This window comes from Leptosomus discolor, chromosome 2 (assembly GCF_034619465.1).
Source record: "Leptosomus discolor isolate bLepDis1 chromosome 2, bLepDis1.hap2, whole genome shotgun sequence".
Taxonomy (NCBI): domain Eukaryota; kingdom Metazoa; phylum Chordata; class Aves; order Leptosomiformes; family Leptosomidae; genus Leptosomus; species Leptosomus discolor.
In genome coordinates, this window is record NC_141392.1 from 22,124,057 (window position 1) to 22,148,221 (window position 24,165).

At 54.1% G+C, this 24,165-nt stretch overlaps 1 protein-coding gene across 5 annotated transcripts in view; it reads left to right on the forward strand.

Annotated features, from left to right (window-relative positions):
- The first annotated feature begins 241 nt into the window (after positions 1-241).
- Positions 242-24,165, forward strand: part of RRBP1 (ribosome binding protein 1) — a 28,359-nt gene continuing 4,435 nt past the window's right edge. For 2 of the 5 annotated variants that reach the window (XM_009955970.2, XM_086460731.1), the window contains exons 1-17: positions 8,713-9,394; positions 13,165-13,313; positions 13,539-13,661; positions 14,686-14,838; positions 15,162-15,280; positions 16,056-16,209; positions 18,024-18,162; positions 18,515-18,702; positions 18,892-18,929; positions 20,073-20,163; positions 20,854-20,946; positions 21,323-21,415; positions 21,514-21,594; positions 21,694-21,783; positions 22,216-22,308; positions 23,810-23,881; positions 24,069-24,164. In XM_009955970.2, coding sequence (XP_009954272.1) covers positions 8,713-9,394; positions 13,165-13,313; positions 13,539-13,661; positions 14,686-14,838; positions 15,162-15,280; positions 16,056-16,209; positions 18,024-18,162; positions 18,515-18,702; positions 18,892-18,929; positions 20,073-20,163; positions 20,854-20,946; positions 21,323-21,415; positions 21,514-21,594; positions 21,694-21,783; positions 22,216-22,308; positions 23,810-23,881; positions 24,069-24,164 — 2,454 coding nt within the window. Of the gene's footprint in view, positions 261-8,707; positions 9,395-13,134; positions 13,314-13,538; positions 13,662-14,685; positions 14,839-15,161; positions 15,281-16,055; positions 16,210-18,023; positions 18,163-18,514; positions 18,703-18,891; positions 18,930-20,072; positions 20,164-20,853; positions 20,947-21,322; positions 21,416-21,504; positions 21,595-21,693; positions 21,784-22,215; positions 22,309-23,809; positions 23,882-24,068; position 24,165 lie in introns of those variants that run through there. The other 3 variants (XM_086460732.1, XM_086460730.1, XM_086460729.1) reach the window with 3 other exon arrangements.

A 24,165-nucleotide genomic window follows, 5' to 3' on the forward strand; every position in this document is an offset into this window, starting at 1 on the left:
TCAGTTTGAGAAAGTCCTTGGTGGGCTTAACCAGCTGATGCTCCTGGGAGGACCGGGGCAGGGCTGGATCTGAAACCTTCATGCCCTTGCTTGAAGGGCCGAATGTTGGATCGCTCTCTGCCTACCCCCATCCTTTGCATTCATGGGTCTTGCCAGTCCAGGTCCTGCCTGTGGTGGGGTGCCCTGCCCTGCCTAGTTTGCCTGCAGTGTGTAGAAACCCCCCAAAAGTCTCCAAGTTCTTATGAGTGCTGAGAATAGAAGTGTTTGTGCCTATTTCAGGTCCCTCTGCAGAAGCCATATCATCATAATTAGCCAAAACGTTTCTCCATTAGCATATTTTTTCTTTTCTTCCATCGCATCAGCCTGCATCAAACAGTCACTTATTCTCCTTGCTGTTGTGTCGAGATGTACCAGGCTGTGGGCAGGACCATCCCCAGCCTGGCCTCAATAGCATGGCTTGTTCTCTGCGCAAAGGATGACAATGCGGTGGCAGCTGATGTAAACCCCAGGTGGGCTGCTGAGAGCAGCCCCAGTTGCCACCCTCTGAGAAGGTCTGGCTGTTCAAGTGCAATAGCATAGGTGCTTCAAGCACCTACAACAAGCTGCAAGGAGAGACATAGCAGGAGGCGGGAAGGTCCCGACAGCCTGCGCTGTGATGTTGAATTATCAGTCCCTCCCAGCCACTTTCATAATAAATTCATTTCTTACTCCACAGTCAGTGCCTAGCAAGTGCAGAAGCTAGGGTGTGCACCACAATGTGGCCAGGGAGGTGCAGGAAAGGGAGAGAGATGGCTTTGAGCTTGGCTAAAGGTGTGAAGGCACGGCAGACATACTCCCACCCGAGCCCAGACCTTTTGTGCAATATTGGGTGAACAGAGTAGCAAGTGCAATCTGCGTATTACAGAGTAGACGGCAAACCTCTGCTCTGTCACCTTATGGCTCCCGCTTGGTTGGGTGTCTGGGTGGTTGGTTGGTTTTGGAGGCACGTTCCTGGGGAGACGGGCCTTTGGTCAGAGATGGCTCTTATGTTCTTATGGCACAGACGACCAGGGTACAGCGTCTCCTGAGAACTGCCCTGGCTCTTCTCCAACAGTTCAGTTCCTTCCAGTGTGAAAGGAGTCCCTCCCAATCCTTCCCTTTTCATTTGCAAGGTACTGGGGCACCCAAATCACTTCAGATAGCTAAGTCCCCCTGGTGCAAACAAGCACCTGAGTAATACACCTCCAATTTCTTCTGTCCCACCATGGGTGGTCACAGCCAGGCCAGGATGCACGCAGGGGGTCCACACAGAGAGGACATCCACCACACTGGGTGGCATTGGCCATCATGGGCAGCTCTGGGTATGGTTTTGCTCCCATCCTGGGATCCACAAGCTGGTGGGTGATGGACCCGACCCAGTGGTGTTTAACTGCAAAGAAGGCGGCTCCCGCCGGGCTCAGACATCTTTGAGGAGGGTCCAGAGCGTGAACCAGCATCGCCACCCCTTGCAGGGAACACCCCAGGTTGCCCATCCACCCTCTCCCGGCCGTGCCTCAGGGTTTGTGCTGACACCCTCAGGAGGGCCTGCGGCGGGCAGCCACCGCCGGCACAGACCGATCTCTGGCAATTTGACCCGCCAGCACCGCCGGGGCAAAGGTCCAGCGAGGTTTCCCCAGCCCGGGGCGCTCGGTACCGACCCTCCAGCCCGCCGCCTGCCCGGCTCGCAGCTAAGCGCTCTCCCGCCGCCCAAGCGCCCGGTCCGGCCCCGGGCGAGGCTCCGCGGCGGTGCGGAGGGTCGGTGGAACCTCCACCCGCGGGGGTGAAGCGGTGAACTACATGCCCCACAGTGCCGGGGCGGTGCGGTGCGTCCCGTCCCCTCCCGGCCTGTCCCGGCCCGGCCCGCCCCGCCGCGCTGAGTGGGCCCCGCGGCGCGGCGCGGAGCGGCGGGGCGGGCCGGGGCGGGGCGGGCCGGGACGGCCGAGCCCGGCGAGACAGCGGCGGAAAGTGCCACGACTCCACACGGCCGAGGCGGCGAAGAGGGACCGCGACCCGGCACGGGTGGGTAGGCGGCGGCGGTCACCCTCCCTCTCCCCTTCCCCAGCCCCTTCCTCTTCCCCTTCCACTTCCACGCGGGGGCATCGCCCCGTGGGACACCCCCCCCCCCCCCGGGCCTACCCCCTGCTGCGAGGGGCACCCCACACACACCCGGCGGCCCCCCCCCCGCGGCTGTCAGCAGAGGTGGGGTGGGGACCCCGCCGCTCCCACGCGTGGAAGGGTGTCCCGCGTGGAACCGGGGGAGGGAGGGGGATGGGATCCCGGGTTTGGGGTCTGGCCACGTTTGCCGGGGAGGGAGCGGGGGGGGGGAGGGGGTGTCGGGCGGATGAATGGCCCGCGGTGCGGAATGGCGGCGTGTGCGGCCGGCCGGGCCGGGGCGGGGAGGGGAGGGGAGGGGAGGGGAGGGGAGGTCGGTCAGTCAGGGGAGGGAGGGGCCCCGCGCCGCCCCCGGCCTCGGCCGCCACCCCGCCGGGCATCGCCGCCTGCCCCGCAGCGCTCCAAGCAATTCCTCTGCCCGGCCACTGGCCTGTTGAAATTCATTAATCTGATTAAGCGCGGTTACAAAAGGTCACAGCTCTTGGGCGTTTCTTCCTTTTTTTATTTTGTTTTTTTTTCCTTAACTAAGCCCCCACCCTCTGGCCAAAATCCCTCCCAGCACTGGGAGACCCCCGGCAGCGCGGGGTCCGTCGATGCCCAAAGCATTTGGAGAGAGATGGTGACTCTCTGAGCGGAGACTCTCCCCACCTTGGTGTCTTTCCAAACTGGATGTCGCCAGCTTTCCCGCAGGTTTCCCGGTGGGCCGCCCTGCTCCTCGCCCCGCCGGGCACTCGATCCAGCGGGGAGAGCATGCGCCTGCACACGTGGCCGGGTTCCTCCATCCCAACCTCCCCGCCTGAAATGTCAGCTTCCCTCTTCAACAGGAGCGATGGCAGCGGCCTCCCCTTGCCCGCGTCGCGGGGAAATGGCTGGAAGGAGTTGGGCGAGGCGGGTGCTACCTGGAGTGTGAACCCCCAAGCCAAAGCTGACGAGGGCCAGCGGTGAAACACTGTGTCAGGCCAGGGAGGGAAGAGAAAATTTGTGATAGCTGCCACAGAGTTTAGTCAAGCTGCAGCTGTGTTATGGTGCTAGTACGCTCTTTCGTGTGTGTGTGTGTATATATATATATGTTTTCTGCCTTTTTGGTTTTTACTCCGAGGCTTCGGAAGGGAGCTGGCAGCACTGCCAAGGGCCCCGGCTGCTGCTGCCGCACTGCAAGAGCTAATGGAGCGCTAAGACATGTTCAATTAAGTCGAGCTATGGCTGTTGACGATCGGTGTGGCGGCTGGTCTGGAGTTGCTGCGTAGAGTAACACATGCTGCCGGGAGGCTGGAAATGCACAGTCACTTACGCAGAAAATGTGTTTAAACAGAGGCTGCCGGGGATGTGGGCAGGATCCACTCGCGGCGTGCAGGCTTTTCTCATTTGTTTTTAATTCTTGCCTCTCTCTATCGCAACAGGGCAGAGAGAGAAACTCCAGAACTATCTGGTGATTGTCTTTTATTTGCTGGTAGTGCTGCTGCCTTCTCCTGCTGGTGGGCTGCCCTGCCATTGGCAGGATCAGACCTCCCAGTTCCCTCTCCCTCACCTGTTCCCTCCTTCATGCTGGAGGAACACTGTCCCCAGCCTGTCTCTGCCCTCATGCTGCCTTTTGGTGAGGGAAGCTGCAGGGGCAGGAAAGGAGATGAGACCTTATTTCTTTGAACCAGAGGCCAGACAGTGCCCTCCCCAAACAGCAGCCGGTCCCTTGGGGTCTGCCCTCTTCTCGCCCTGATGGCCTGGGAGATAATTTTGCCTTTCAGAAAAAAGCCAGAATCTCAGCCTGGAAACTTGTGTGTTGGGTCAGCCAGCTTCAACTGACTCGTGTGTGTGTGTTTAGGGGGGGAGAGGGTTTTTTTTTTTAACCTGCTGGAAGGTGCTGTAGAGGAAAGGGAGCTGAAGGTGCTTCACAGGCAGGTGTTGCTGCAGCCTGTGCAGAACCACTGCAGTAACCTCAACCTCGTTCTCTCTTTCTCTGCCCTCCAACAACCTATCACCGCTTCTACATTGCTCTAGCCTGAGATGCCACCTTGATGCCATGGCAAAGTGCAAGGCTTAGATTGCAGGAGGAACAGTGTCCTGCTTGCAAATAGCATCTTTTGCCATTTGCAGCACCTATCCAGACCAGGAGGAGATAACAGATATATTTTCCTTTGGCCGTGTAAAGAAATAAGGTTTCTGTAGTTATTACACAGCCTGTCTCTTCCTTTGCTCCTGCCCACCTGATGCTTGACCTGGCTGATTTAAAACAGGGTTGGTGGAGGGCCGAGTCGCAAAGTTACTGAATTCACGTGGATTTCATGGAAGTGGTCACAAAGGGGAGGAAAGGCTGAAGAGGTGGGAAGGCTCCCGCTGTCTCTGGCAAATGCAACCACAAGACACTGAGCGTGGCCCTGGTGCCGTCACACCGTGTGTCTGTGAGTTGGTTCGTCCTGGAAATTGTTCGGTGCTGAAAAACCAGCAAGGCTGAGTGCTTTACTGGCTTTGCTTCCTTAGGGCTAGCTGGACTTTTGCTCAGGGCAAACAGAGGTGACTGCATTTGCAGGGTGGCGAGGGAGGTCAGGTCTCCTGGGCTGTTATCTGGGATGTTGGGAAGTTTGGATAACAAGAAAAAGCCACAGGAATGGAAGACTCGGAGCACAGTGTTTCAGCTGGGTCCAGCTGGCTGCTTTACATGAGACGGCCAAGTGAAATACCAGTTGTCCATCTTATTCCTGTTTTGGTGGTGGTGAAAATCTTTATCTGAACAAGGTATTTTGGGGAAGGAGTTTGCATATGGACATATTTAATGATTTCCACTGTTTTGGCTGGGGAAGCAGTAGCGGATGATCCTGCTCAAGAAACTTCACGCAGGTAAATAGGCTCAGTGTCAGACACGAACTTGACTTTTTGAACATGGACTCTGATAACTGGTGGTGTCCCTGCACCCCTTCAGCTTGCAACCTTCTCCCAAAGCAGCCTGGGCATCAGATTGAAAAACGCCGTCGTAGGGACAAAGTCCTGTGGAGGACCAGATGGTACAGAGGGGAGGACGCTGAAGTCTTCAAGCCTCTTCAAAGCCTGTCTGTCAAGCTGAACCTATATGTGCAAAACTGTGCTCTGCAAGCAGACAAGCAGTGGCACCTTCAGTGCCCTATTTTTCCATGCCCTGGCTAAGGCTTTGTGCAGCATGGGGCTTTGCTGCCGAAGGGCATGGCATGCATGCTCCTGCTGCCACACTTGCAAGGGGACCGTCTTGCTGTGCAAATCCAGGAGCAAACTTTCAGCCCTTCAAAGGGCAAAGGCAGCGAGGTCAGGAAATTCCAAAGCAGAGCTTTGCTCCTGATGCTAACGCTGTGGCGCACTGCTTCTTGCATTTATGCATCAGGAAGTTCCCAGAGGAAGACCTTTCCTTATCCTGCAAATGCCAAAGGCAGCCTGGTTTGATTTAAGCACACGTGGTAGCGTACAGCCTGCTGCCGTCTTTATGCTGTCGGAGCAATAGGCTCTTCCCTGAATGAGTTGTTGGGCTGGTCTGTGCCAGCTCTCAACCGCAGGAGGAACCCTACTGGTAGAACTTGCTCCTTGGAGTCAGTGCCAGGTCTGCCAGGACCAGCCCCCAACCACGGGCTGCGGGGCACGAGCATTGAGACAGGACTAAAGTTTCCCTTTTCTGTGATAGCACTGCTGGGAGTAATTGCTGCCTGGTTGGTATCTGTCACTCTTCATTTCGGATTTTCTTCTGGCACGCCTGCCCTTGGGAACAGTGTGGGGTTTCTCTGGTCCAGCGGTGGGAGATTGTGAATGACCCATGCGAGCACCTCAGCTGCTTTCATAAGCCCTGGCTGCTGCAACGGCTCTTCCAGCAGGTCCACAGCCCCTCTAGGTTAGTGCTCTGGGCTGCTTCTTCTTGTGTTGGTTTTATTTTGGAGGGGGTTGTTGGCTTTTTGTTGTTTAGCTAGGAAGGACTTTAATGCTAATGTCGTCGTCCTTATCTCACCCTGGCTGTAAAGCCTGAGAGGAGGCAAGGTACAGGCAGCTTTTACTGCAGCGGGACTGGGTGAGGCTGCCTGCAGGGGAGAGTGAGGCTCAAACACCCTGACTGTAAGGGCTTCAGGGGGGGTCAGCAGTGCGGGGTGGGATGTGGGCAGGCAGAGGGCTCCAGCACTGCAGCAGCACGTCCGGCGCTACCATCTCACCCACCTCAGCAGCCCTTGTCTTTGCGAAATAACGCCATCCTCTGTCATCCATCCTCTGCAAGCTGGATGCCTCTGTAGCGAAGGTTTGGGTATTTTCCTCTGTTCCCATCCTCCCTGGGCTCTGTCCAGCTGCTTTTGGAGGTGGCAGTAGCATCTGGTGGGGTTGGAGTGCATTTGCCAGCACTTGGTGATGCTCTTGCCCTAAGCTGGAGTGGCAAATTTTTATTTAAATATGAAACTGTGGCAGTGCAAGGTCAGGAAGGGTTTATTTTTACCTATGTGTGGGGGTTGCCGGGTGACGAGCACAGGTCACTTGTTCTGACTCTAAAACAGCTCCTGGGTGCTTCAGTGTAGCCCTAAAACCAGCACAAGGTCGTGGCTATGTGTTCTCCAACCCTACTTTTTATTTACTGCCAGGGAGAGGAAATCCAGCCCTTTTCTCCTTGCAGGTTAGGAATAATCTGTCTGTTCTGGTGGGGACCATCTCAAAGCAATGCTGCCTCATCAGGAGGTACCAGATGTGCTGGCATAGAGTTGGCTGAGGCCATTTAAATCTGAAACAGCCAGGGCGGACGTGAAATAGTGATGCCTGTAGTATCAGCTGGGTTGTCGAGCCGTGCCCCAGGGTAGAAAGTTGGCCCTGCCAGGTGAGGCTGGTTCCAGCTGGCGTTGGCAGCCCTCCTGCCTGCCAGGTCTCTCCTGCTTTGCCTGGGATGCTTGGAGAGGCGGGCAGGGAGAGCTGGGCTGCTGGTTAAAACATCCTTCCCCTGCCAGGTGGGTATCTCTGGTGGGAGACAGCCACTTTGCAGCTCCTTCCAGCTCTGCACCCCCTGCTCAGATGTTGGAGGAAAGTTTTTCATTGCACTGTTCACCCCCTTGCTGCACAAGCAGCTTTGAGCTGCAGATTCGGCTGTGAGTTCACTGCTCTGGCTGTTAGAAAGGAAAAGGCTCTGAGGTCTCTCCCTGTGAGCACTGAGGTTTTGAAAAGATGCTGATCTCTTTAGTTTTATTCTTATTTTTACCTCCTCCCCTTCCAGCCCATCCCTCCTTCCTCAACCCACAACCTCTTAAAGAGGAAATTGATAAGGTTTACAGTTAAGTATGGGGATGGGAACTTCTAATAGCTGAGGACTTTCTGCATTTTCTTGATTATGTTTTGAGACACAATGATGAGAAACCGCAGCCTGGCAACTTCTGGAAAGCACCCCTTTGCAGATTAACTGCCTGCCTCCAGCATCTGGGGGTTCATGAGCCACCTTGGGGCCACATGGAGGTGATGTCCGGGTGGGAGAAACATGTGAGTGGGACAGCAGAGAAGAGATTGGCTTTGAAACTAGGGACAAGGTTCAATTGCCAGTTAAGAAGAGAGAGCAGCGTCTTTCTCCATGTGCGGCTGCACCCTGCCTGCCAGATCTCAGACTAGGCAGTACAGTCTCCGATGCTGCTCCATGTGTTAGGGGTGGAGAAACTGAAGCTGGAAGGACCCTGTGCCCAGTTTGCCCGCCAACTAATAGCAGAGGTGGAAAGAAAAGTGCCACATCCAGCACTCCCTTTGCAAGTCTTGCTTCTTCCTGGGGCATCTGTTGGAGAGATGAGATAATTAATGACCGTGCTTTTTTTTTTTTTTAAGCTTGAACTTATGACTTTTATTGGTATTTATATCACAAGGAAATGGTTGTGACTAGGTTTTCTGTGTGGTGTCTGTGCACACAGCATCATTGCTGGGGTGGTTCTCAGCGCTGGGAGCAACTACCCAGCAGGATGCAGTCACCACACGTCCTCCCTGCCGGGCTGGGCATAAGCCAGCAGTGCTGCAGGGTGCAGGTGGCAAAGGGAGAAGGCCAGGGCTGCTGCAAAGCTGGGAAAAGGTCTCCTGTGCCTGCTTTCTCCTTCCAGGGGGATGTTTTATTCCAAAGCTGAGACCTGGATATGCATCTGGGTGCAATGAAAAGGCCAGGTGGTCCAGGGGGACCCGAGATGTTGTCCAACCTGCATCAAACAGTCTGAAAATTTGCTCTCTTACTGCCTCAGGGCTGCAGGTATTGCCTAGGGTCCTGCAAAACCATCCCGTTGGACTTATATGGGTAGTTGCTCATGGCTGTCTCTGATTGCATCCCTTTTTTTTTTTCTTCCCTCTCTTTGGTTGTTCTGGAGATTGCTGCAGCCAGTGCAGTTAGTCGCTGCGGTACGACTCAAGACCACTGTGCATAGGCAACATAGCAGAGCAGCACAAACTTGGGGGTGTGTAGGCAGGTCACCCTCACCAGAGTTGTGTGAATCTTGAGTGTTTGTCTTTTCAGTGCATGGTGCCGTTTGGAGACACAGATGTCCATATGAAACTCCCTGCTCAGAGAGGCCATGCTATCTTTCCCTCCGCCACTAACTGTTGTTTTGGTGTGTTGCAGGCACAGAAGAATAAGGCAGGATGGATGTGTATGACCCTCAGACGCTGGGTGTTATGGTCTTTGGAGGTTTTATGGTGATATCAGCCATTGGGATCTTCCTGGTGTCCACCTTCTCCATGAAGGAGACATCTTATGAGGAAGCCTTGGCCAAGCAACGCAAAGAGCTTGAGAAGACCCAGCAGCAGAAAATAGAGAAAAAGAAGAAAGAGAAACCCATTGAGAAAAAAGGAAAAGCAAAGAAAAAGGAAGAGAAACCTAATGGGAAGATCCCGGAGCAGCAGCTGACTCAGGAAGTGACAGACAGTCCCAAGGATGTGGTTCTTGAGCCTGCTGTGGTGCCTGAGCCTGTAACCATTGAGTCTCCGATCTCAGTAGTGTCAGTGGCCCCCCAGGAAAAGGAGAAACCTGCTTCATCACCTAAGGAGAAGAGGAAGAAGGAGAAGAAGGTGGCAAAGGTAGAGCCTGCTCCTAGCCCAGTGTCGGCTTTGCCTCCTGTCAGTGTCCCCAAAAGTCCTCCTGTGGTGGAGGTGACCCCTAAGGAGGTGCCGGTTGTGGCCGTGCCGCCAGTTGGCACACAGCAAAGTGCTCCAGTCATCAGCTCCATTGCCGTCAAGAAAACCGATGCTCTTCCGCCCCATGAGGAGCAGAAGCATGATGGACCTGTCAAGAAGAAGGCTGCATCCAAGAAGAAGAGCGAGCCAGGTAAAGCCAAATTCCTCTGCATACGTCCCCATTGAGTAAGCCAGGAGGGCATCTTGGTGCTGTTGAAACAGAGCTATCCCGTTCTGAGATCTCTTAGTTTTTCTTCAGTGTTGGAAACAGGGCAGCTGTAGAAAGGCTGTCACTGGTGAGATGGGCCATGTGCGCCAGGGGGAAGGGGGTTGAAGAAGCCTGTACTGGACTGTGGTTCTCTCTAGGGGGAAGCAGACTTGAAGTCAAGTGTTTATTGACTTGTTTGCACTCTGTAACCTGTTGCCTCCTGCATCGGGTACCCCTGCTTGGTGCTTAGCTCCCTGGTCCAGCACACAGCTGTTGGAGAGTTACAGTTTCTTCTCTGATTTGCTGTTGTGTTGTGGGTCTCTGAGCAGATTGGCACACCGAGAATGAACTGGAGGTGCATGTACGTGTCCTGGGAGAGGGGGCAGCTGCCAAGGTGCTGGACATCTGGGTGGAAAGCCAAGACAAGGTGTTTTCCCCTTCCGCCCCTGATTATTAAAAGCACACAGGAGCTCTGTCACTCTTCTATGGGGAGGTGGGTCACTGCTAGAGTTTTCTCCTTCTTCAGTGGAGGTGAAAAATGGCCTATTGGAGGAGAGGGGATTGAAGGGATTTTATACTGCAGGGGATTGATCATAGGATAGTTAGAGGGAAGTGACTTTGGATATGTCACAAGTAAGGGAAAATTTGCCTGTCATCATTTGTGCCTTGCTTGATTGACTCGGAAATGGAAGAGATGAAAGAAGGGTGGTCCAGAACTCTCCAGGGTGTAAATAGGTGTAGGGAGGGAAGAAACAGCTCTGCAGCTGGATTCTTGCCTCTCTTTGCAGCAATGTGAACTATTTGGGTTTTATTTTTGGTTAAGTGGTAATTACAGGCACTAAAAAAGTGAGTGCTTTCAGACCTGTAGAAGTGTTCCCATATGGACACGTGGAAGAAACCTCTCAGGTGTTCTCAAAGATGTGATGTGGTGTGCATAGGTTTCATTTCTTTATTTATTTACAAAAAAAAACCATCGAAACAAAAAGACACCCCTACTTGCTAGCCTTCTCCTATAAATCCAAACCTAGGCTGCTATGTAACCTGGCAGTTTCCACACCTGTGTTTTGGAAGAGGGCCTGCTACTCGGCAGAACATTTTGGAGCTGCTGATCTCCAAGGTTGGGTTAAAACCTTTCTGTCTGCTCCTCTGAGGAGAGGATTTTACTGAAGGCCATCTCCACATAGTGATGAGGTTTGAAACAGTTCGGGCAGCAACTACTGGAATGTATCTCAGCAGTGGTGTTGGGGAAACTGGAGGTGGCTGGTTTGGCACGTGCACACAGGAATGCACGATGCACTTCTCTTAACACTGAAAAACATGGCCCTAAATCCAAGCTGTAACAGCTGAGAGGGAGTGTGGATGGGAGATGAACACTTAGCACTTGTTAAGTTGGGATTTTTTTCTGGGTGCTTGGAACATCCACTCCTTTGGGTATGAAGTGCCAATCCTGCATGTCTTAACAGCCAAGAGTGATGTCTTAGCTACTCCTGTGTGATTTTTTCAAAGGAAAGCTCTTGGCAGTACTTGCTCTGCAAAGCTGGCTGCAGTTTGACCAAGGTGTTGTGGGCAGCCTTTCGGCAGCTGTGGTCTGTCCTCCTCAAAGGCAGAAATTATCCTGTGGCAAATAAAAACGGGTGTTCAAAGTGTTCAAAGACACGTGCTCAGCACTGAAACAGATGGCAAACCTGACAAGAGCAGCTTGGGGTATTTTTCTCTTGTGTGGTTCATTTTTAGCCTCCTGCATCGCACAAAGGCTTGCTTGCAAGTGGTTAGTGTGTGCTTGGATCCCAGGTTGCTATCTGTGATAGCAGGAGCCTTGCTTTCCCATGAAACAGTGTGGGCTGCAGCCTCCTGGGTGTAGGGCTCCATGCAAGGACCATCCATGTCTCCCGTGTCCGCTTGGGTTTGAAAAGCAGCTCTTCAGACCCCTTGTCCCTGCTGTGCCTTCCCATGGCTGCTTTGCCTCATGGCTGCTTGTTTCGCTGCTTCCTTCAGTGAGGCAGGAGGTTTCCGACTCTGCAAATGGGCTCAGCAGCAACGTCGGCTTCCTTTTGCCACAGCTTGGCAGGCTGCCCTGGCATCCTTTGCCAGCTGCAAGGTGGGGTTTGCATCGTGCCTGCCTTGTGCAAGGTTTGCTTGCGTAACGCTGCTGGTAGATGGGCAAAATTTCACTTGGTGGGTCCCTCCGCCCAGTGGGACTGGGCCAGGGGATGTGATGTGCTGTCTTGCATCCGTGCTGTTGCCAGTGTGAGTAAAGTGCGAGCCAAGCTCTTGGGCTCTGGTTGCACAAGATGGTGGAGCTGCCCTGGCTGCGCCACTGGGAAGTGGCTGCTGCTGGTGAGACAGACTCTGCTGCTGCCAGGGCTCAGCACTGCCGTCCCAAATGAGTCTACCAGAAGCCAGAAGCAAACAGTGCGTGCTGGAGCTGCTGGGCATGCCTGGGCTTTGCTGCTCTGTTGCTGTGGTGGGTTGACCATGGCTGACTGCCAGATGCCCACCCAGCCACTCTCTCACTTCCCCTCCTCAACACGATGGGGGAGAAAATAAGAAGAAAAGCTCGTGGGTCAATACAGAGACAGAGCGATTGCTTAGTGATTACTACCACAGGCAAAACAGACTCGACTTGGGAAAAACTAATTTAATTTATTTCCCATTAAAATAGGTGAGAAACAGAGACAAAATTAAAACAACACCTTCGTCCCCTGCCCTTCTTCCCAGGCTCAGCTTCACTCCTTCCCTCCCAACTCCTCTACCTCCCCTCCCTGAGCGGTGCAGGGGGATGGAGGCTGTGGTCAGTCCATAACAGCTTCTCTTTGCCACTCCTTCCTCCTCATACCTTTCCCCTGCTCCAGCCTAGGGCCTTCCACGGGCTGCAGTCCTTCAGGATGAACCTGCTCCGGTGTGGGCTCCTCTCCAGGGGCTGCAGGGGAATCTCTGCTCTGATGCCTGCAGCACCTCCTCCTTCTTCTCTGACCTTGCTGCCTGGGGGTTCTGAGCTCTGCGTTCAAGAGACCCTGGTGTTAATGGTGTTAGAGGCTCTGGAGCTACTGGAATCCAAACTGCTTTTTCTTCGGGGATTCTTTAGGAAAATAACCCCACTGGGCCATAGATACTGTGCAGGAACTCCTAAACCACTGCTGGACACCCTCTATCCGTTGTGACCACGTGCACTATGGTCCTACAGCAGCATCATGGTCCCTGATGCTCCTTGGCTTTCCTGGGTTAGCAGAGGGGTAGGGGAAGGGTTGGAGTTGTGTTTTTCCCCTAGCAAAGAGCTGGAACAAACCTGCCTGGTGAAAGGCAGGAGATGACCTTACTGCGCTCTGCATCACTTGCACTGCTGCATGGGGTGACATCCCCCAGCGAGGCTGTATTGTGGTGTGATCCAGCTTCTGATGCCCAACACATCTCTGCTCCCTGGCATTAGCAAAGCACGCCCAGCTCCTGCTGGGAATCACTCAGTTTGATGGAGGATGGTGGCAGAGTGGTTGGACCAGTAGCAGAGCCAGGCAGAGATGCCAGCTTGCTCAAGAAGCACACATGTGTGGTGAGTATCATCTCCAGCACTTCTCATATTGCTTTCAGTTAGAGGGGTATCAAACTTGACTGGGGAAATCTGGGCAGATGCTGGTCTGAAGTGGTAGTTGAAGCCAACTGAGATGATGCCCTGCCATTGGCTCAAGCAGTCCCAGCCCCTCCTCTCTCCTCCCTAGCATCTGCGGACTCAGATGGGCCCCTCTACCTGCCCTACAAGACACTTGTGTCCACTGTCAGCAGCATGGTGTTCAGCGAGGGGGAGGCCCAGCAGCTCATCGAGATCCTCACGGAGAAAGCAGGCATCATCCAGGACACTTGGCACATGGTAGGGCTGCCAACGCCATCGGGGCTCTGCCACTCTGCCGAGCTTTGGGAGGTGCAGAGGGGAGGGAAGGCACCCTGTTTTCAGGCAGGCTGGCCCTGGGGGTCAGTCTTGGAGACCGGAGCTGAATTTTCTCCTGGAGCAGAGGGCAGGAGCCCATGTGTGTGGGGTGGAGGGGATGGGTTTGGAGGCAGTGGTCCCCACTGATGTGCCACCCCACACTGGCAGGCCACGCAGAAGGGTGACCCAGTTGCTGTCCTGAAACGCCAGCTGGAAGAGAAGGAGAAGCAGCTCGCCACCGAGCAGGAGGATGCGGCCGCTGCCAGAAACAAGCTGCGGGAGCTGAGCAAGGTAAGTGCTGCGCGGCCCTCCCTGCATCCCCATGGTGGGCTCTGCTCGTCGTGGCTCGCCATGTGCCTCCTACTCCCTGCATCTCATCCCCCTTGGAGGTGAAGCCCAGGGACTCCCTGGGCCCTTCACCCAGTTTGCTGTTTTCTCCCCAAAAAGGCGAGGAGATCCCTACCTGACCTCCTCTCCTGGGCCTGATCCAGCCTGATTAGGCACCAGCCCAAAGAGCCGCAGGGTAGTGCCTGTTGGCAGCTGCAGGAGAAGCAGGGGAAAGCCCTTCCTGTAAGAGATTGCAGCTTTCTGCTGCTTTAGGGAGGAAAATAAATCCCTTCACTCTGCCTGGATTCCCTGAGCTGAGAAGGTGGTGATCAGTCTCTTTTTAAAGAGCCTGATCCTGTTTACAGCCCTCTTCTCCAACTCAACCCCCTGCCTCCACCTCTTTTTGGGTACTGAAGTCAGAACAGACCCCTGCTACGCTGGACTCTGCACCTCCGGGCTTGCAGCCAGTAGGACCTGGCAGCGGCGAGTCCATCTGCCTGCAGGCAGGAGAGGGCAAAGCCATCCCAGGCACTCGGGCACTGTGCTAAACCCCTGTCTGTGCAGACTGCACAGGGCAGCGGCATGGTGTTGTCCAGCTGGCCAACAGAGCATCCCTGCCTTGGCAGGGGATGGAGGGTGGTTTTGGTTTGGGTTTTTTTTTTTGGTCATTTTCCTTCTTTGCCCCAAACTTTGTGTGATGTTATTGATCCTGGGGTGGGGTGGGGGGGTGGAATTAAAATTCCAGGCTGTCTTACTCCTTTCTCTTAGCTGGCCCAATGTGGAACAACAGTGGCATCCAGTGGCCACAGAGCCCAAAACAAAATGCAGGAGGAAATGTAAGTGCTAAATGGCATAGCTGGGCACGGGGGCAGCTCCGAAAGGGCTGAACTTTTAAGCGTTCTGAGCTAGGAGGCCACCGGTTTTGCATCCCCTTAAAGCGGGGAAACTTGTATGCTGAGGACTAACTGGGTCACTTCTCTCCTCGAAGGAACTGGCGGCCGAGCGGGCCAAGGCGGCGGCCGTGGAGAGCAAACTGAAGGAGCAGCTACTCACCCGTGAGCAGGAGATCGCAGCGGTGCAGGCACGCATGCAGGCCAGCTACCAGGACCACGTCAGTGAAACGCAGCAGCTCCAGGGCAAGGTGAGCCCCATGCTGTGCTCTGCAGCTTCCTTCTCTGGCTTCCGGGTGGCTTTTGGTGGTGGATGCGTGGTCTTTTGGAGAAAACTGTGATGTGCAAGGGGACCAGAGCTTAGGGGAGGGGTGAGACCCCGCGATGCTCCTGGACTGTGGTGCTCAAGGCAGAAGAGGCACGTGGGAGCATCGTCATGGGATGTTGCATCTCTGGGGGCTGTCAGCATCAGTAGACACCCTCTGTGTTGCCAGTCCCTCTTGCTTATCGTGTGGACTTCACAGAGAAAGCAAAGGGGCCAGCGGCAGCATTAACCCCTGTTGGGCTCCTCTAGATCCGGACCCTGCAGGAGCAGCTGGAGAACGGCCCCAACACGCAGCTGGCTCGCCTGCAGCAGGAGAACTCCATCCTGAGGGACGCCCTCAACCAGGCCACCAGCCAGACAGAGAGCAAGTAAGAGCCGGGTAGGGGGCAGAGCCTGGGGCTGCCCTCTGGCAGATGTTGGGGTTGGCTGACCATTGGGCTTGGCCACCCCCTTTCTTTAAGGTGCTTCTACAGACATCCCAAATAGCTGGAGGTGGAGGAGGGAGTGAGAAAGAACTTGGCAAATGGCTTCTGGGGGGCTGGCAGGGGAAAAAGGAAGTTCTTCCCAAATGGGGTCACCTGTGCTGATGCTAGAGACAACAGGCAGCAGAGAAGGGGTGAGGTGACCAGAAGGCACCGTGGCACTTCCCCCCCCCCTTAGGGGAGCTTGTACTTTGAAACTTCAGAAGAAATGCAGCTAGCTCTTTAATGGGAGTGATGCTGCAGAGAACCAAGACCTGCCCGGTCCATGCAAAACAAATAGGAGCTAGGTAGAAGAATTTCACGCTCCTTTTTATAAAAAGTCTGAAATGGCTGGTGATTAACTGCGGTCAAATAATTACAGAGTGGACTCCAGCTGCTTAGAGCACTTCCTCTTGTGTCTGGGAACACAGATCCTCGCGTCATCTACTTCATGAGAAAGGAATGTCTCCTGTGATTGAAATGTGGCTTTTGAAAAGTGATTTGTCAGCTCTTTCCACCCCCTCCCTGAAGGACCAGGCGTGTCCTAGAAACAGGCAAATGCAACCATTGAGATGTTTCAAGTCCTGTATCAGGCCCACAGGAGGATGTGTTCCCCCTTAGGCAACACCAGAGATGCTTGACTGGCCTGCGGGCTGAAATAACCCTGTTTCTGTTGGTGCAGGCAAAATGCCGAGCTGGCCAAGTTACGGCAAGAGTGCAACAAGCTGATGAAAGAGCTGTCTGAGAAATCAGAGGTGCTGCAGCAAGAGGAGCAGCTGAAGAAGAGCTGGGAGATCAAAGCCGCGGCCTCAGAGAAGCAGATTGAGCAGCTGCAGGTCAGGCAGGCACCGGCAAACTGCTCCCCTTGCAGAGATGGGGTGGGTGGCTAAATTGCATGGGATCCGTGGACGTGGCCTTAGGAGGAGCTTGGAGGGAGATGAGTGTCCACGGTTGGAAAGCAAGCTGCCTTGCAGACCTCTTAATTGCCCCCCCCCCCCCCCCCATTACTTTGTCACATGCGATGCACTTAGTGCAGCATCACCAGCAAAGCCCCGGGAGCACAATGCCTTGGTTGAAGCTGTTCTTCTCGCTCACTGTGAAGCTCACAAGCCTGGTGTGAAGGTGTGGGGGGGAAGCCTAGATGATGCATGCTGCTGGGTGGTACCTTAAGGCAAGAGAGGAAACCCTCTGGCCCCTGCTCAGCCTGTGCTTACGCGAATGTGGGTGCTCTCTCCTCAGCTGCTGCTCTCCCTCCTTGTTGCAGGAGGTAGAGCTTGTGGCTTTTTTGTTGTCACCAGGGTGCAGCTGGGTTTTGGGTTTTCAGGGCTTTTTAAAGGACACCTCCCAGGTAGAGCTTCTGAGCACACTGTTGGTGGAGGAGCAGCAGCACGTTGCCAGCAGGCAGGCTGTACCCATGCAGGGAAGAGCATTTTCTGAGGGGAGTGGCAGTGCTCCTGCTGGGATTCAGCTAAGCTGGGGGCTGGGAGCATTGATCCAGGGTACCCCTGACCTGGGAGCTTGCACTTTTGCCCCACAGGGGTGGCAGACAGGGTGAGAGTTGTGATGTGTCCCTTCTGCAATTGCTCTGGCCTCTTTACGAAGGGGATGTGGTAGTGGAGACCTTTATCTGTGCATGTCAAAATGGTTTTGTAGAGGTGCTCGAAGGGCGAGGGCCCTTTGATATCCTTGCTCTTGATTTTTCAGGTGCATGAGAATGCAGATCTCCTTTTGGTGGACTGTTTTTTGCCCCTGATGCTTTTGCAGCTGAGGAACAAGGGGGTGATGTGGGCACATAGCTGGTGTGAAGGCAGAAGCTGCCTTCCTGGCTCAAAACATCAGCTTCTAGGCATGCTTGTAGGAGAACTTCTCCAGTGCTGTCAGCTTGCTGCACACCTTAACTAATTAAATAAATCATACGAGCAGTGTGTTTAAAGTGCTAGGGAGAATGTGCTCCACAGTAACACCTGGAGCTCTGAGCTGAGGATAGGAGGTCAAACCCTCAAAAAACTTGCTTTCTTGGTGGTTCTGGAAGCATCACTCAGAGAGAGATGTGGCTGCTGGTTTACCTTCTTCTGTCCCCTCCATGCAAAGCAACGTTTCTCCATCTGCAAGGGTGCAACTTGTACCTGTAGAGCTGCTGGTTTGCAGCATGCTCCTCATCCTCCTCCTCTGCCTTCCCCCTCAAAGCTTCTGCCTTGGCCAGGTCTCTTCATTGCTGCTTTCTAAGATGGAAAAAGAAGTCTTCCCTGGCCCAAACTGCACAGAAAATTCCTCCACATGTGGAAACACGTGGCTGGGTGTCTCCGTCCTGCTAAGCACGGTGGCAGTACCTCTCCCTGCTGGGCTGGGGCCATGCGTTAGGACCAGGGCTTTAAGAGGTTTTTCAGAGCTTAGGTCTCTGGAGGGAAGGATGGCCATGGTCTTGGCCCAGAACCAAGATGTTTGGGTGTTGTCTGCTTCCCACTTGAGGGCTGGCAAATGATAAAACACGAGGCAAGATGCTTCATGTACAGGGGGAGCGTGGGGGAAGGATGACTTAAACCCCCCAAAGCACAGCTTAAAAATAACATTATGCGACACATGGAGCTTTGTTTCAAATTGGCCGGGGTGCCTGGCACGCTACGGAAAGCCTTCTCTTCCTGCCGTGCAGGCTTCCCAAAGGGAGGTGGAGGCGACGCTGCAGAAGAGGCTGGATGAAGTAAGCGACGAGCTCCGCAAAACCCAGACCAGCTACAAAAGCTTGTTAGCAGACGCAGAAAGGGCCAAAGGACAGCAGCAGAGCATTGCTGGTGAGGACCTTGGATTGGCGCAGGGAGAGCTGTGGGGCAGACTTGGAGCTTTCAGGGCTGGGTCCTTGGTGAGGCTGGTCACGGCAGGACAAGTAGACCCAGGGATGAGTTAGGCTGCCTGGTGTTGGTGTGAGCAAGATGTGGGACTGGTCCGTGGTCCTATCCTAGGATGCCACTCCAATGCCTCTCTCCTGTGCTGTTCTGCGTCCCTGCCTGCCCTTCCTGTGCCTCCTGAAAGCATCCACGGGCAACGCTTCTTTAGCCAAGAGTCCTGCTTGGGCAGGGCAGGGTGGGGAGTCTCCAGATTTGTTTGCACCTACCTTAGCGTGTTTCTTACCACTTCCTCCAACAGAACTGCAGGGTAGGCTGCTGAGCTCCGAATCGGAGGTTAAAAGCAAGTTGCTGGAGCTGGACAATGTGAAGGGGAAACTGCAGGCTGCCAGCTCAGAGAATACAAAGCTCCTGGAGAGGATCAAATCCATTGAAGCTCTGCTGGAGGCAGGCCAGATGAGGGAGGCAGAAAAAGACAGAGACTTGCAGGTCACGTACTCATTTAATTGGGGTGGGAGGAGGAGAGGGGGTTACACCACTCAAGCAGGTGTTTTTGCACTGTGTCATAACACAATACCTGTGTTATCTTTGCTCTGGGATCCCCTCTGGATACTGCAGAAAGGGATGACCTGCATTACATGCCTAGGACAGGTAATGAAAGTGCTTTCTGTCTTCCAGGCAGCCAATGAAGCAGAAATGAAGCAGCTGCGGTCAAGGTGGGTCTAGGTTCACATGGAGACTGCTACAGTACCTCCAGCTTCCTGTCCGTGTGTCCCGGGCTTCCCTGGGTGCTGAGCCTTGTGGGTGAGGGCTTTCTGCCCTTTCTGTTAGGCAGGCTTGCGGACTGCAAAGCTGGGAAGCCAAGGTCAATCCTGGTCAACACAGCTGTTTAAAATATTAATTGGCTCCAGTGCTGGCCCCAAATAACAGCCAGTCCATTCTGAAGTGAGAATCTAATCGCTGGCAGCCACATGGAGGCTGACTGGTCCTGCAGAATAAGAGGTTCTGGTGGTGTTGGTGCTGGGGATGGGATGTCTCTCATCCAAGCCCCTGCTCAAAGCTGGGCCAAGCAAAGGAGACTTTTGGGGGATGTTTCCAGGTATCTTCAAGGATGGAGATTCACCACCTCTCTGGGTCCCTGTTCCAGTGTTTGACAACCTCTTCCCCCTGGTGCAGAAAGGTTTCCTGGCATTTAACTGGAATTTCCCATGTCAAGTTGTGACATGCCTGTTGCCCCTTGTCCACGTGCAGGGCACCTCTGAGAAAGCTCAGGCTCTGCATGGGAGGAGGATTTCTCAGATGCCCCCACTGCCAGCAAGGATCCAGCATTCCTCTAAAGGAGGGCAGCTGTTCATTTGTCCTGTGACCCCAAGAGACTTGTGTGGTTCTTGCTAAGGCTCCCTTCAGGGCAGATGGTGGATCTTCTGAGGGTGGGGAGGGAAGCTGCAAGCTCTTGAGTGTCTAGTTGGCAGCCCTGATTTACGGTTACTTAAGATAGTAGGACGATGCTTTCAAAATGTGGGCTATCTCAGCCTATGACCTATGCATGGGAGTGTGTTGGGAGCAGTCCCAGTTGTGTAAGCTGGAATTTCTGGCCTTTGGATCAGGTCTTCCTCTTGTCCTGGGTGTACAGCCAGCCAGCCACTCGTTTGCTTGTTATTGCTGATAAGCTATTAGAAAACTAGATCCCACTCCAGCATTGGCATGGTCTTGGTTTATAGTCCTACTCCCTCCTCCTCCCACTGTGTGTAGGTCCCGGAGTAGACCGGGATAGGAAGGGCTGTCGTCCCCTTCTTGACAGCTTGCTACCCAGGAGGGAGGTGGCTACTGAGACTCAAGTCTGCATCCTGCCCTTCCAGGCTCCAGGAGAAGACGGACCAGCTCTCGTCCTTGGAAAGGGAAGCCACAGAGCTGCGAGAGGCGGTGGAGCAACAGAAGACAAAAAACAATGTACGTGAGTGAAACGGGCTCAGCTTTTGCTGCTCACAATTTTTATCTCCAAAACCCAGGCCTCTGGGGTTTGAATGACAACCCATCGTAGTTGGCTACTGATGGCTCCATGGTGTGGCCAGAGGCTCTTCCAGCTGTATGGAGCACTGGAGGCATTGCCGTGTCTGCTGGAGAGCAGGAATCCCCTCTGGCAAGTTGGGCAGCTTAAACTGATGGGCTGCAGCAAGCAGTGGGCTGCCTGGAGGGAGGTGTCTGTCCTCTGTTCTCTTGGGAGGTTTAGGACCTGATAAGCCAAGGAGGTCTTGCCCTGGCAGGGTCAAGGCAATCCCTGAGCAGGCGTTCCTCACACCTCATTGCTCCTCTGCTCCTTATCCCTCTACTACAAGATGGTACCAGTTACATGGAGGCAACTTTGCAGCCCTCCACTTGGCCTGTGTCCTCTCCAGGCAGCTCTAAGCATCCTGAGTGCTGCTTCTGGAGCTCCTGCCTCCATCCAGCTCTGCTCTGCTCCCTCAAGGCCACCGCCTGAGCGATGCATTGCATTGGGCCACTGCAGGGATGGAGGGGAAAGGGGCGCATGTGCCTGTTCTCCTGAGTGGAGGCTTTGAAATCCTCCGCAGTGCCAACTAGCAGCTTGGTCGCCTTCGGCGTGATGTGTGGCTTATTGCCTTCTGTGTGTGGTCTCGGCAGGACCTTCGCGAGAAGAACTGGAAAACAGTGGAAGCGCTGACCGTGGTGGAGAAGGCGTGCGAGGAAAAACTACTTGCTGCTACAAAAGCAAAGGTGAGCCTGGCATTTCTCTCTAGCAGTGATGCTGGTGTTGTAAGGGAAGCATTCAGTCTCCCTGAGTCACCAGAGATGCTTGCTCTGGGATACCTGCCTCCTCTTAGCAGCAGTGCTGGCCCAACCCTCCTGCCAGCTTCTACAAAGTTTGCCTTGAGGGCTGTGTATCCACAGTACAGGTCATGATCAGGGAACTAAGAGAATGGGTGACCTGGAAGGGACGTTTTCGTGGTTCTCAGTGGCAGCAGTTTTCTCTGTTGGCTGGTTTCCGCATGCCAGCTCAACCCTCTAGGTGCAGAAAAGCAGGACTGGTATTGGCAGCATGGCCAGCAGGTGCCCAAGACCTCCATCCCATGCCAGTTTGTCCCTCTTACAGGAAGAGCTGGCCCAACAGCTGGACGCGCTCCAGACACGAACCAAGCAGACGCTGCTCTCAGCCCTCCCTGGAGTCACCGTGTCCTCGCAGCAGGTGAGCATGGGTTTTCTCAGACCCCTGCAGAGCCTCCGCTGCAAGGGAAGGACAGACATCTAAGTGTCTTTTTTCTTGTCCTCTTTTTTCAAACTCAGGATTATGACACGTGGCTACAGGAGTTTAAGGAGAAGACCGTAGATGTGCTGAAGCAACACACAATTACAGCAGAGGCCCCGGTAAGTGAAGGGGCTGGAAAGTGGAAGGGGAAGGGAGTTCCTGAGGGTCGCTCATTTCTTTTCCTTACCTCTCTTTCCATCCCTTCCCTCTCCTTTCAGGATTCAGCACTTAAATTGAAAGAGGCAGAGGAAGCGCAAAGCACTTTACAAGCAGAATGTGAGCAGTACAGAACTATCCTTGCAGAGACAGTAAGTTCCAGCCCTTTGTGCTGCATTGGTCTTCCACCAGAAAAGGTTGTGAGAGGTGTCCTGGCAGCCCAGGCTGCCCGTGAGCTCATGGTGAGCATCCAACAACATGATGGGGGACTGCCATGTAGAAGATTATTTGCCAGTGAAACAGGGGAAGTGGAGAAACCTGAATTTCTAGAGTTCTTCAGCCTAATCATGTTGGGAACCTTCCTGGTGGTGGTGGGATGTGAGCAAGGGCTCTGATGAGCAGGGTGGTTGAGCCAGCCTGGGAACCAGGAGCCCCTAGACCCACCTGGGGCACCTAATTCTGTCACCTGTGCTTTAGCCCAAATCCTTGGAGAGGCGTTGTGTATGCCAGGGCTTCCTGCCCTGATAGCTCTCAGTGTGGGAGAGCTGGAGGAGGTTTGGGCTCAGCTGAGGCTTTGCCAACAGGAGGGGATGCTGCGAAACCTGCAGAAGAGCGTGGAGGAGGAGGAGCAGGTGTGGAAAGCAAAGCTTAAGGCGTCTGAAGAGGAACTCCAAAAGGTGCGTGTATGGGGCACACTTGGGTTTGTTCCTTGTGTGCAAAGGCTTGTGGAGCTGGACTCACAGGAGCAGAGAGGCTATTTGCTATAAATCAGATGGTGACCCTAACTGAAATCTGAGACATAGGGACTTTCTCTTCTCCCAAAATCCACCCCTCCTGTCACCAAGCAGGCAGACAAGAAGCCCACCTCACATAGGAGCTAAGCCTCTCTCCTCCTGGATCCCACCTCCCTGCCTGATGTGTGCCTAGACCCTGCCAGTGGAGCTGGAGGAACGGCTGCAGCTAGCTGGGAAACCATGTCACTGCTTCAGTAATCCAAGCTCTGATTCTTGGAAATCTGGCTGAGCCCTCCTAGTAGGTGCTGGCTTGACAGGAGGAGAGCACGTGCAGGGCTCTTGGACTCCCATTTTCAGAAGAACTTGGCTTGCTCTCAAAACCTGGATTGACCCTGGCGTTCGCTGAGCCTTCAGAAAGGAACTGAGGTCCAAGCCACGTACTGCACATAGTTTTGGGTCCAACTGTCTGTCTAGCTCTGGGTACCGCTCTTGCTAGTTAAAAAGCCAGCCAGCAGCTGCCAGAGAGCTGTTGTTGCTCAGGAGTTTGGTGGGGAGCGTGGTTCATGAGCTCTCGTGACTTAGCTGGAGTCTAGGAAAACTTGGCTAGCTTTGCCTTTTCTGCAAGTGGACTTAAGTTATCTCCTCCCTCTTGAACGCAGAACTGAAATGAAAGTACTTTCCACAGCCTGGCTGCTCCCCATCCATCACACGGGGTGTTGAAGTTAACTGGGGCTGCAGGGAGGTGGGGGAGCTCTTGTACAAGAGATCTTTGATTTGTTAGCCCCTTGGTGGCTCCTGCAGCACCAGTGCTGCTGAGGGCTGGTGTAGGATTGCACTGGGAATGACGTGGCTGCTGGTAGTGTGGTGGCAGCAGGGTGTGCGTGATGGAATGAACGTCTGGTGGCTAGGGCAGGTCCCAAGAGCAGTCCTGCCTCTCTGTGGAGAAGAGGTGAATTCCTCCTTTCCAAAAAATTCAGCAGCTGTGGTGTCCTCTTCAAAAATCAGTCCAGGTTTAAATGCAAACCCAGTACTTTTGCTGATAGATCTGCTTCTCTTAATAGCAAAGCCCATGACACCTCATTGGAAAGTACCTTGCTGCTTCCAGACCAAAGGCCCTTTCAGTAGGAAGCTTGCACCAGGTCTGGTGCCAGTTTCTCCGGTGTTGAAAGCTGACTGTAGCCAGCTGAAGTCCTGCAGGCAAAAGCAGTTACCTTGTTTCACGATTTATGGCCTGGGCTTGTTGGACTTGCCCTCCTTGGGAAGAGGAGCTCTGGCCCGGCAGGCTGTGGAGCTCCGCTTTGGCATCAGGTCTCTTCTGCACTTGGGTAGAGGATGAAGTGGGAGAGGTGGGAGTAAAACACTGGCCGGTCTTTGGTTGAACGAAAGATGCTCAATGTCCACATGAGAAGCCATTCACTGACCTTCTCTGATCTTTCTGGCTTAGTCACAACTCCAGCTGAAATCCCTTGAAGACATGGTGGAGAAATTGAAAGCAGATCTTCAGAGCACAGATCAGGTAAGGGGTTTTTGGGTAGAGGAAAAGTCCCCACGCAGATGCCAGATGGATGCGTGCTGTGCTTGGGCTGAGTTGGGACCCATCTCCTGACTTGCCCTGGGGAAGACAGGCTTGAACCATGGGATGTTTGGGATATGTTGGACCTCAGACAATCAACGCCCTCTTGCTTTCTTCCCTTTTAATCCAGCTAAAGGAATACACCTCTCTTCTGGAAACACAACTGGAAAATCATTTGCAGACAGCCAGCTCCGAACGCCAAAACTACACAAAAGAAGTTGAAGTTG